The sequence below is a fragment of the Anabrus simplex genome, chromosome 9 (genome assembly GCF_040414725.1).
Source record: "Anabrus simplex isolate iqAnaSimp1 chromosome 9, ASM4041472v1, whole genome shotgun sequence".
Classification (NCBI taxonomy): domain Eukaryota; kingdom Metazoa; phylum Arthropoda; class Insecta; order Orthoptera; family Tettigoniidae; genus Anabrus; species Anabrus simplex.
The window spans coordinates 98,772,697-98,785,989 of NC_090273.1; the positions used below are offsets into that span (position 1 = coordinate 98,772,697).

General features: G+C 39.1%; 1 protein-coding gene across 1 annotated transcript in view; it reads right to left on the bottom strand.

The window, feature by feature from the left end:
- LOC136880886 (acetylcholine receptor subunit alpha-type acr-16) overlaps positions 1-13,293 on the bottom strand; it is a 111,839-nt gene that overhangs the window by 45,993 nt on the left and 52,553 nt on the right. Inside the window, exon 6 of the mRNA XM_067153419.2 lies at positions 9,571-9,739. Within this exon, the coding sequence (XP_067009520.1) occupies positions 9,571-9,739 (169 nt within the window). The remainder of the gene's footprint in view (positions 1-9,570; positions 9,740-13,293) is intronic.

Genomic DNA, 13,293 nt, shown 5'->3' on the forward strand with positions numbered 1-13,293 from the left:
CAAAAAGAACATCCACAAAAATAAGTAAAAACTAGCTAAGACGGCCGTTCCTTCATTTTTCACATCCTTCTAGCCACCTCCCTCCTGCATCACATCTCCTCAGCCCGCCCATACTTTTTGGCCAGAGAAGGGATGTTGCCCTTTAGGTGACCCACCCCACCTCGTCTTGGTGGTGAATGAAAGCTTAATAATAATAATAATAATAATAATAATAATAATAATAATAATAATAATAATAATAATAATAATAATAATAATAATAATAATTTGGAATGAAAAACTGAAAGAACGCAAGCTATCACCAATGACACTGGGGAAAAAGAACAGAGGTGTTGAAATAAACTGTCTACAGTGGTCTGCCAAATTATTATACTCGCTGGTAGGTGCTGCAATTTTTAAGACGTCCATATTTTGTTTAAGGAACAACAGAGACGGATCAAAACGGGTTAGTTTTAAGCTACAGCTATCTCATATAATCATCAAATGAATGTCTAGGACTGGCCAGCAAATTCTCTTGCCTTGAACCCAATAGGAAAACATTTGGATGACACAGAAGAAACAATATTAAGGCATATGGAGTTATTACCAATTATGTTGATAGAAAGAGTAAACGAATCGTGGAAAATCCTGGGAAATAACAAGAAAAAGCGTTTCGAGTGAGTGCGGATAAGCTTGACTTCACAAAGTTTTGGATACTGTAGTTAGTTTAGTATGAAGAAAATTGGTGATTGTCAAATTGCTCTTGTCCAGAAAATTCATTGTAAACCAAGTAAAATATTCATACAATACAGGAAGTGTAATTATTCACCAGTTCGCATATAATATATATTCCAAAATAAACAAAAGTATCTTATTCTCCTTGTGAGTGTAATAATTTGGCAGACGACTGTAGCACCTGCAGATGATTTTGTCATACATTCAGAAAACTTGGAAAAATGCAGCAATACAAGTCAATCTCTTGAAAGAAATAGCCAACAGAACAGGTTTAAGAATTTCTGCAGAAAAAAACAAACAAATTTATGACATATATAAAAAATGCTCCAGAATTTCTAATTCCAGAAATTGGTCGAATAAGGAAGGTAAAGAAATTCAAATATTTGGGGGAAACAATTCAAGAAAATGGTTTGGGAAAATCCGCTGTATAAGAAAGGATAAACAAGATTTCCATATGGTATAGAAAATACGGTATAAGTAAGAATATCTACAACAAAAAAGTTTATCAAAAAACCTCAAAATACAACACTAAAACACAGCAGTCAAACCGGAATGCCTATACTCGAGTGAATGTCTAGTACTGAATTACAAGCTGAATAAATTAGAAGTACTGGAAAGAAAAATTATATGGAAAGTACTCGGTCCGCTAAGAGCTACAGAACTCTGGAAATCAAGAAATAATGATGAAATACACCGAAATATGGAAAACATAACAGATAAAATACGGAAGAAGCGATTGATATTTTTTGGACAATTATATAGAACTAGCAGAAGTACCCGTTCTTCGTACGGGTTGACAGAAACTGACTTTAGTTAATCATACTATCGGTGTGACTGACTTCGTTAGATATTTATATCACTGGTGTATTTACTTAAGTACGTAGACATTATTTGTCATATTTGGAATTATAGTATATCTTCTTCTTCTTTTCTTCATGGGGCCTTTAAATATTAGTTCCTAATTAGTGTCGACCTCTAAGATCTTTTGCTACCATGTTTTTCCTTCATTCCCACCTAGATATACCTGCTCCCTTCACAAAGCTGCAGGTTTAGTGTAAGTATACTTCCGCTAGATAGTACCAAAAATATAAATATTAGGCTACTGAATGTATTTGTTTTGATCCGACATTTCGTAACTAATGATCAAGGAAATACGCGATGCATAAAAGGAACTACTATAATTATCGAGAATTATAATTTTCAAGGCTTGTCACTCATGTCGCACATAATATAATGAATCTGAAATTTGGACCAAAATATCGGCACTAATAACATCAGTGATCATACTACTCCATGATTTGATAGAAAATACTTTAAACTATAGGTAACAGACTCCGAAAAATGCTGAGACCTAAGGCAGTACGTAAAAAGGGAGGCCCGTCGGCAACCACTGGTCGCTGTACTACGGAGATCTCCGGGGCTATTATTTTTATACTTCACTCCATTTCCATCCCCGCCCAAAGGAGTGCTATGAGCGTCTTACACAACAGTTTTATTTTTTCCAGATAGTAAGTCATATGTGTATCAATTCTGGTTGGCAGCTATGCCCAAACGTAGATGCATAATCTAGCTGCTGTAGAATCCTGGAGCTGACGTTGCCATGGTTACGGCCGTTCGTTTCTTTATCCGATTCCTAGAGCAGGGGTAGTGTGGTGTCAATATCTCCATAACGGTTGGTTTTAGGGCCTTAAAACATGGTTTTCGGGCCCGAAAGGGCTTACCGAGTTTTGTTCTTTGCGTCAAGAGGATTAAATTGAGCTTTGTCTCGTCCTTATACGAAAAATTCGATATTTTGCCTATATTAGCCCATTATTTTTATATCCCTCCGTGCCCACCACAGCCCATGTTACTCACTGGCAATGTAGCTTTCTATAGGTGAAGTAATTTTTAAAATCGGTTCAGTAGTTTTTGAGCCTATTCGTTACAAACAAACAAATTTTTCCTCCTTATAATATTAGTATAGATGGATGACAACAGATTAACCAAACAGATCTTCAAATATCTTTGGAACAAGAAGTCAACAACAACCTGGATTCATGAAGTCAAGAAAGATTTGGAAAGAAACCACATAAGGGAAGAAGCATCAAGAGAGAGAGAGAGAGAGAGAGAGAGAGAGAGAGAGAGAGAGATTTTTAGAATGAAAGTGTTAAAAATGGAAGAATTCCAAGGTCGGGAGGGAAAGAAAACAGGTTCAAAATGGTCCGAGGAGAGGAAAGAAGGCATAGTAGCAGATGAAGGCGTATTGGAGGAAGAAGAAGGAAAATGAAAGAAGCATCGAAATTTTCACGTAGTCCCTAGAGGACCCTAACGGAGATATAATAATAATAATAATAATAATAATAATAATAATAATAATAATAATAATAATAATAATAATAATAATAATAATAATAATAATAATAATAATAATTGTACCGGGCGGTACACCTCCACGCCGCTAATTTAAAATTTGCGCCAGTTGAAACTCCTCTGCTGGAGGAAGTCTGAACTTTATCTACGCTATTAATTCTCTACTTTCTCAGAAGATGTCACCACGTGGAAAATTTTGAGTTTTTGAACTGTGTCATTTTTGATGTGTTTTTGTTTCGCTTGAAGTAAGAAGTGTGAACTTTCTCTTCTAGAGGACACTACTGAAGATCAACAATAGTGCACCCTAGTGCGAAGTCAAAGAACTATTTTGTTGGAGAAATTTTTATTTCAAATGTTTGTTCTTTGCTAAATTTTTTTCAGTCATTGGTTAAGTTGGCAATATTAACCCCTTCTTTCCCCTTGTTTTAAATCTAGCCTATCCCGAATTTCTTAAATTAATTTTCCACCAATTATGTGTTTCTTCTTAGTATTGTGTAGGGGGTTTATGGATGAACCAATAAAATCCTCGTGGGAGGGTGTTCTCATTCCCCTAACGCCTAGAAACTTCCGCGAGAGTATATAAATTGCTGATTTTAGGGTCTCCGGGCCACTTCTGTTCCATCTTTCAGTGTATAAAGTACATAGCAGGAGGCGGGAAGCGCCTCTTTCCTCGGCAGCGGTCAACAACAAGGTAATGGCCGATTAATAACTTCTTTCTTTGCTAGCTCAGCAGTTTAACTCTCGGAGCGGGTTCTAAGCGTTCCACCATGTAACCTTTTCCTAAATGTAACTACTCTTTCATATATTCTCTTTTAAAGCTACATACTGGGATAGAGAGTGCTAACCCTCTCGAGCTCCCACTCATATTGTTTTGAGGTGAACTTATTTTTCTCAACCTATTCTTCGTTAACGTAAAACAAATTGTTCTCTTCTTAAGTCACCTCTTTAGTATGGGATTAGCCCTTGTATTAACGGCCTAGTGCCAAGTAGGTCTTAATCAAAGTGTATTAGGAGTGCAAGTTCGCCTCCTCTCAAATTGTTACCTTAGAGGTCATTTAATTAACCTTCTTTTCATTTTATAGACCTCAGTAGATTGGGTATTCTACCCCTGTGTTTAGGTCCGTTGAGGACAACTTGAAGGTGGAGTTTGGTGTGGCCTGGGAGAGGCTTAAATTTGAGAGCGAGTGGCTCTTTTGAAAATTGAGTGTTGTACGCCTCGTGGAGGCTTTTCTGTGTAATTTGGAGCAAGGGCTCCTAGGCATGAATGGGGTTTTCTGCCCCTCTGTTGAAACTTGTGTTTGGGGTAAAACTGGGCTGATTGCCCTAGCATTGTGGAGTCAGGGCGCGAAGCCCAAATCTTGTAAATATTGTAACTACCCTTTGGACTTGCTACTTTGTACCTGCCATGCTTGTTATTTCTTTGTTTTAAAAAAGAAAATATAACCTTGTTAAATTTTAAATTAATTTTACTTTAGTAGCTTGAGACCTGTTCACCACCCCGCACCTTCTTTCACGCATAACTAGCACAAAAACTCGGTAACAATAATAATAATAATAATAATAATAATAATAATAATAATAATAATAATAATAATAATAATTGTTACGGGGTTACCCGTGGAACGCAGAAGTGAAAGAAGGTGCCGGGGTGAATGGGTCTAACTACAATGTCAAGAAAAGAATTTAAAAACTTAACTGAAGGTTATCTTTTTGAAAAACAACAAATTTAACAACTTTTCACTTAGTGAGATAACAATGACATATCAGGTACCATGACAAGATTTAGACAAGACAAGAAAATCCAAAATTTAGTGACTGTTTAGTAATCTGGGCTTCAAGCCCCTCGCTTTACAATTCTTGAGCACACAGCTCAAATTTACAAAAGAGAACAATTTACTCAAGGGCAGAAATCCCCTAATACATGGAGAACTTGCTCCGTAATTTACGATATCAAGCCTCCCAGAGGCACTTTTACAACACTTGAAAAGAGCTGATGTGCTCTCAGTTTTCCAAGCGTATTCAAGGCAATATCAGAAAATTACCATCACTCGCCACCAAGGCACAACTTACAAAATTTGAAACAGCGGTATCTAGTACCCAACCTATTGGGCCGTTGCAGAAAAGAACAGGTTAAGTAAATGGCCTGAAACACAAATTGAATGGAGGCGTGTACTTGCACTTCTAGATCTGAATTCTTAAAACCTAAAGGGCACTAGGCCGATGAAACAGGGGCTATTCCCAAACTATGGAGGTGACTCGTATAAGAATAAATTAAGTCATTACGGAAAGGAAGAAAACCAGTTACAAAGCGTAGTCACCTCAAACCAATATGAAGGGGAGCTCGAGAGGGTACATCACTCTCTATCCCCGATTTACAGTTAAAGCTTTTATGAAGTTATTATATAAGCCTGCCTGCTGTCATTTCTTGATGGATATAGTACTTTTGCATCCATCTCTTGGCACAGGCCAGAGCAAAGTGTATCCTCCACTAAAGTCCCAGTCTCATCCATTGCTGTGACAATACGGAAGCTGCTGGGGTATGGGTGGTGGTGATTAATGACATTCAGAGCACAACCAGTGTGTTTGAGTGTCATGAAAGGTGTTGCTCATAGGGTTAGTTGTGCTACAATAGCACTGTCTGGCCCGATGAGGAAAGCAATGGCAAACTACCCCACTCCTCATCTTGCCTAGTACGCCTCATTTTGGTACTGCCATTGGTTTTTGTGGTTTCCCTATAACTGCATAGCCTTTGGTGATGCTATTTGAGGATCCAACCAGCCTCTGGGCTGTTGACCTAACAGACATTAAATAAGCCGGCAGAAGTTACATTTTCAGAAAAGTAGGTTACATAGTTAAAATTTCGGACCTCTCCCTCGGGTTAAACTGCAGCGCTAGGAAGAAATAAAGATGTTAAGTGGCCATTACCTTTTCGGAGTACTGCTGCCAAAGGCTAGAACGCTAACCATTTAGCCATGGAGCCGGACAATATTGTACAAAATTCGAGTTACAGAGTATTTTTGCTTCAAGGGAGGAAACGTTTGCTTCGAGAAATCGAGAAATTCGTGTAACCGAATTTCGAGTAATAGTGAAATAAATTCACGTGAACAGTAGGACAAACGGCCGGGAAATAGAAGTTACTTCGAGATACTGAAAATTCGAGTAATGGAGGTTCGAGATATCGAGGTTCGACTGTAATAATAATAATAATAATAATAATAATAATAATAATGTGCCGTGAATCGGTCATTGTAACGATTCAGTAACGTGAATGGAATCGAATATCCCATCACTAGCGTGTGATGCAGTACAAAGGGGGTACGTTGAATCAGAGTGCGCGGTACAGTCTACACACGTGTTTCGTTGTGCCACTAACACTAAGGTCGGTTGCATGTTGGCTTGAGAGCACCAATCGAAGGAAAAACTTTGCCAGGGGAGGGACATGAAAAACGGATCATCGAGCTGATAGGATCGCGCCATAGCAAGTACGCTATGATGGCACCGGCTGAATCCCACGAGAGTTTGTGTTTGATGCCGATTTCTCGGCATGGCTCTCAAGCCGGTCTTAAGCCACGTGCAGATTTAGCAACACAGCCTCGCAAAGTCCATTTGAATTCTCCCACGAAGCGATCTGATTGGCTAACTTCAGCAGCTGATAAAATGACAATGGCGTGTTATATCGATTTATTTTTCTCAAACTATTTATTAGTATGACCAATCCTCTAATGCAGGGCCTCTCAGGGTGCATGCGCGTGGTGCATGCACTGTGCACGGTGCAAAAGACGACTTCGCTTGGTTGACCAGAGTGCAGACCCCCCACTCCTCGATTTGGAGCAATAGTGCTTACTCTCTCTTTCCTCACGCCTGTCTCGCTCGCTCCGCCTGTCTCCCTCTGCCGCACTTGCGCCATAGCGCTTGAAATCCTGGCTGACTTGAGCCGAGTATAGGCGAGTTGAGCCGAGCTTAGCCGAGTAGCCCAGAGACGAAGCGTTGATCCGAGCCATGCCGAGCGGCAGCGATGCACAGTGCACGGAGCTCTTGCGCCTCGCTCTGCAGGCGTGAGATTTTGGGCGTTTGAGAGGCCCTGCTCTAATGCTTATATACGCGGTTCACGTTGTGTACGACCACCTTGTATTATATTCTACGGTTTAGTACAGAGGAAAAGGGGAGAGGTCTCATAATCCCACTCTGGAAAGGACTGTTGAAGCTATCGGTAGAGGAAGACTGTGCGTAATGTTACCAGGCAGTGTGAAAAGGCCACAGAAGATGGAACTGTGATTCGTATACTGTTCTGAGATTATCTCCCTATCAGTGGCGTATGCTGGTATCAAGACGTGGGCTACCACCAGACTTAGGCTACCCCTTTTCGATAGTTGGTTTAGGGAACATCAAGCCTTAAGCATTTTGAGCTGCAGCCAACAGCCAACGGAGTTGCCCGCTGTGTTGTCAAGGCTGCTTCACAAGCTACTGCCTCGGCCTCTGCCACCGCCAATACTCAACACCTGATCAATCGAGTTGGTAGCCTAAGGTTTAGCAAATTGAAGTCCAGCTCTGAGGCTAATTGAATAGAATGCTTTGTCTTTGGTCCGACGGCCCCGGTTCAATTTTCAGAACCAACCCCCTCATAGTGTTAATTCCCCTGACTTGAGAACTGGGTGTTTATGACGTCTTCGCCATTCATTTTATCCTTATTAGGTCACCAGCAAGCCTATGTAGATGCCATGCACCATTCTTCTTCTTCTTATTCTTATTCTTCTTATTATTATTAACATCATCATCATAATTGTTAAATAACAATGTTGAATTTTACAGCGGTCGTACCCATCGTTCATTGGTTAATTATCTTCCTCGGAAGATCAGTGGTGGTGTCCGACCCATGATCACGGGTTCGATTCCAACCAACAAAAGAGAACACTAAACCTGAAAGATTGCGTTTCATTTTAGCAGATCTACCAATAAAAAGAAAACTATATTACTCCTATAACAGTGTACTCCTACAAGGATGTAGAAGTAAACGGGAGTGAAATACCAGCACTCCGTCATCTATCTTATTTAAGGCAGAAGGATGAGGTGAGGAAGTATATACGATGAGTAACGCATGGTGATAGCAGTGGCGATTTGACGGACCGAAGCCTAGCACAGCTATCCTCCGCTGGTCCCCGCGCCTGTAGGCATACAGCAGCAAGCCGCGTGAGGCGAGTCGATAGGAAGGGACGAGAGTCTGGGCTGCAATATCAGTCTCCGAAGCCTTGTTCTCAGAAATACGTGCGACGTGTTTTCTCCTTACTGTCAAGTTTTGCAAATGGAACAATGTGTCAGATGCTTACAATATAACGTGCTTTAGATTTCCATCGCTCGCATTTGAGGTTTGGTCTTCACTGATAGCCTTGGTAGCCCTCAGTATACGCCACTGCTCCCTATCACTGTGATCTAAATGCAATCGAACTCATACGGAAATTGGTGAAACGAAAAAGAAAAAATAGCTGCAAACAATATCTCCAATCTCTCACTGTCAGCTTTGAAAAAGTAAAATGCCACAGCATGTTAGAAGTGACCAAAGAAGATTGGATGAAAGAGAATAGTGATAAATATTGGTTTGATGAAGACTGTGACCAGGAACCCAATACAACCACAGGTAAGGAATCGGATGGTAGATTGACCGGTACGGCAGGAGAGAGAACTGATATGGCTGATAAAATTACAAGTTCAATTTTAGATAGCGTTTCAGTAATGAATTATTGTAAACTGTATGTACAAGCCAATTAACTTTATTTAAATTAGTTCCGTTTACTTTAAAGTAAAAGATTTCTTATTATATTGATTTGCACATATTATGAATATCTGTCTGGTGTCAATAATGCTGCGAAACGGAGTGTACCTCCCACAAAGCTACTCCCCTGGCGTGCCTCCCCCCCCCCCCCAGATAGTCTCACGGTGTGTTCCTCTCCTGCTATTCCCCTGGCGTTCCGCTGCATTCAGGAAAGAAACCAGCTCGCTCACACGCAAACGGCAAAGTCTCGTGCAACGGATAATACATAGCCCGATGTTTACGAACACTCGCTGTGTCTCATAGACACCGACACCAGTGCTATAGTTGTTTGTCTGACGATCACCCGTGAGCAGTGAGTACGTATGTTTTCACAAACACTCGTAACGTGTGTGACGTAAAGCAAAGCGGAAAACATTGACTTTTGCCCTTCAGGACAATAACAGGATGTTGACAGCTGTACTATATTGTAGGCCGAGCAAGTGGTCGTACGGTTAGTGTCGTACAGCTATGAGCTTGCATTCGGAAGATAGTAGGTTCGAACCCCACTGTCGGTAGCCCTGAAGATGGTTTTCCATGGTTTCCCATTTTCACACGAGGTAAATGCTGGGGCTGTACTGTATATTGTAGCAAATACACTTTCTGTACACCCCTCACGCTTCCGGTATAACATTCCTTTACACCTTATATTCAGTATTGGAGGCATGAACTACTCCAAAATATGGAAGGAAACAATCCTTTACCTGTTGTTGGTGTAATAATAATGGCACTGTAGGCTGAAGATTTCCGGCGCACCTTCAGATTGAAGGTGTTATCAATGAAAGGCTCCGGGCAGCATGGATGCAACCTTTCGTTCCTGGAATCAGCTAGTTCCTGTATCTCCCATTCAGTATTTGACACGAGCATATCCAGCTGCAATAAATAAATAAATAAATAAATAAATAAATAAATAAATAAATAAATAAATAAATAAATAAATAAATAAATAAATAAATAAATAAATAAATAAATAAATAAATAAATAAATAAATAAATAAATAAATAAATAGATAAATAAATAGATAAATAAATAAATAAATAAATAAATAAATAAATAAATAAATAAATAAATAATGTTGCTACTCCAACCACTACTCTTATACCTTCATCTCCTTCACACAATATACATAACATTTGTTTGAGCGTCAGTTGCTTTTTAAATAAAGAAACAACAAAATTTGGTAGAGCATACCTCTTATATCAATTATCTCAAGGCGTGAGGTGATAAACTCACATATTTGGCAGTATACAGGGATATGGATCAGGACAATATTAAATTACTGTTGCATTTCCACAATTGAGGATTGTACATGGAACTGGAATCACTTATTATAATTAAAATAAAACTGAGTTTATGACTATAATTTACATCACAATGAACAAGCATTGACGTCTTTTAATTTAACAAAAAAATATATCTAGTGAGATTTGCGGTAATATGAAAAATAAAATTTAATCTAAACAAAAAAAGATATTGGCATGAACTTGAAGTGAGATGTGATATCGCCGCTGATTACATTCTTCTTCATGTTATGAATGCATAACATGTCTGATGCTTTAATTACCTGATGTCTGCATACACCGCTGTTGAACTTGAAATTCCTGGGAAAACCTATGAGCTGAAGTCGGGAGCCGTCTGCTGTTATCTTCTTATATAACAAGGAGTTGGCCTACATACCATGTACGCGTGTAGGGAGCTCCAATGTAATTACGTCCACTCAATATATTATAAGAAATTGACAAATATTATTGAAACATCTTGTGAAGTCCATCCTCACAAGAAGATGATGTTTCTTTATCAGCATAGTACTCGTCTCTGCTCGGATACAACCACCACCTGTAGACCTCCTCGATTATTACTTCTTCAAACACAACTCTTAGTTCTGATCATCACTCTAAGACCACTTCTTCCATTTGATACATCTGCCTGATACATATGATCTGATAGATATGATACCTCTCACCACCGTTGCCTCGACTTTTATAACCTCGCGATGACGACTCATCTCTCTACTCTCTGTTCATCCCTTCCACCTCAATATACAGTAGCTGGCGAATACTGACACTTGATCGCAATCACGTGTCCACGCACTGATGTCATCAGTCATGTGTCGTATAAGCGTACCCAAGCGGATTACAGTGACTATGCGGCATGAGTCACCGGAAAACCTACTTGCACATAACATTCTCAGTTAAACATAGCCTCGATTGCAAAATACTCTGCCAACACATCTGCCTAGAGTTACAAGCCACAGAATGACTATATCAAACCAACAAATCTCACTTACTAATATACAGCATAATTACAAACATATTCACTTAACCTATGATTAAATACAATAATATGAGTGATACCTAATTATTACAGTCTAAATGATGAGAAACAGAATATAAAAATCTAATGAATTGGGTTAATAATAATAATAATAATAATAATAATAATAATAATAATAATAATAAAAATAAATACTGAATGGAATCTGTAACCCTGTTGTACGGTTACAGAACGCCTCCCTCATGAAATAATCGATTAAATGAATCGATTGATTCATGAAATATATACATAATCACCTGAAATCGAGTACACCATAGATACATGTATAAAAATGCCCTTTACAAATTGGGTACATAGTATCATCCATCTGGATGTTCGTTGTTACACATATAAAACATTGATCAATTATCATTTTCACTTTGATTATACAGTATTATTTACATACAGATTACATTTCTTTCTCACTTCTGTCGTTTCAAACGTTCATTTAGTGTCCAAAAGTAATTCTCGAAGACATTTCATTATATACACTGTCTCCAAGCACTGGAGTTTATTGCACTGCCGTGCTTCACTTAATATCACAACACACGCTAATTTCACTGAAGTCCTGTTCGCAATGCCAGCTTCATAAAACATGGTGAATTAACATAATAATGAAAATTAATCAACAAACTCACATGATATATTTCTTAAGATTTCTTATATTGTATGTGCCTACGATATTTCCTTCCTTGTCTTCTAATGAATAAGCACATTTCCCAATCCGTTTCACTACGGTGAAGTATCCCTGATATAACAAGAAAAACTTAGAAAATTGACCAGCTTCTGCTGATGACGGGAGTGGCACTCTGAGTAAAACCTTGTCACCAAGTTCAAATTCATCCAATGTGGTCTTCTTCTGCTGGCGAATTCGCTAATCTCCTGCTTTCTTTAAATTCTCCCTAGCCAGCTGGATATAAAAATCCTTAGTTTTCTCCTCTCCCAAGTCCAAGCCTAACATACTCGCAATTTCATCAGTAGGCTTCCTGCCGTGATGAATTTCATAGGGCGTAAATCCAGTGGACTAGTGCAACGTGATGTTACACCAACGTTCGACATTACTCAACTGTGAAAACCACGAGTTGTGTCTGTCATGCACATATGCCCCAAATATACGTCCTATTTCACGCATCGTTCTTTCAACCATATTGCTTTGCGGGCAACGTACCGATGAAAATATAGTTTTGATCCCCAGTTCATTTAGTTTGGTATTCCAGATCTTCGAAATAAACTGGCTGCCATGATCAGATAGTATTCTGAGGGGACATCCGAACTCAGGAATATATCTGTCCACGACCTGTTTGAGACAACCCCTCCCTGTAGCTTTCCTCAATGGGTACACCTTGACATATTTGCTGAAGGCATCAATCAAGACAAAAACAAATTGGTAACCATATCTGGATTTAACTAACGGTCCAAACAGATCAACACTAATAAGCTTCCCGGGTCTGTCAACAATAACAGCCTGCCTGGGCCCCTCTAGAAGTCTAGTCGGGTGCTTAGAGCGTTGGCAGAGATCACACGTAGCGAGTATTTTCCTCACGTGCCTTCCCATATTCCTCCACACAAAGTTACCCTGAATAGCATATAAGACCTTATTTGCTCCAAAATGACCCAGCTCCTTATGATAAAACCAAATCATATCCTCTTGCAGGGCTTTAGGTACACATACTTTGAACTTCCCAGAATAACATTTCCGAGTGAGAAAACCATTACGTAATTTATACGTAAGTTTGCCGTTCTCTAGAACAGTACCTGGTTCCTTATCTCGAAGCGAGGTCAACAGTCCCGCCAACTCTTCTTCTCTTTCCTGCTGAAGACGTCCTTTCAAGTTGTGATCCTGTGTCAGAGGACAACAATTATGTGGTGATTGTGAGTGGTACAAATGACATTGCTGCAAATGAAGGTGAGGAACTAATTACGACTCTCAGAGGTAAGATTTCCAAACTACCTGACTCAAAAGTAATTGTAGTAAATGTGCCACCCAGGTATGACCTTTTAGAGGACTCATGTGTGAACAAAGCTGTACATGATGTAAATATAAAAATCAAGAGATTATGTAAGAGTTTTAGAAATGTCTATGTAGTAGATACTTTAGGTCTTGGCAGGCAAA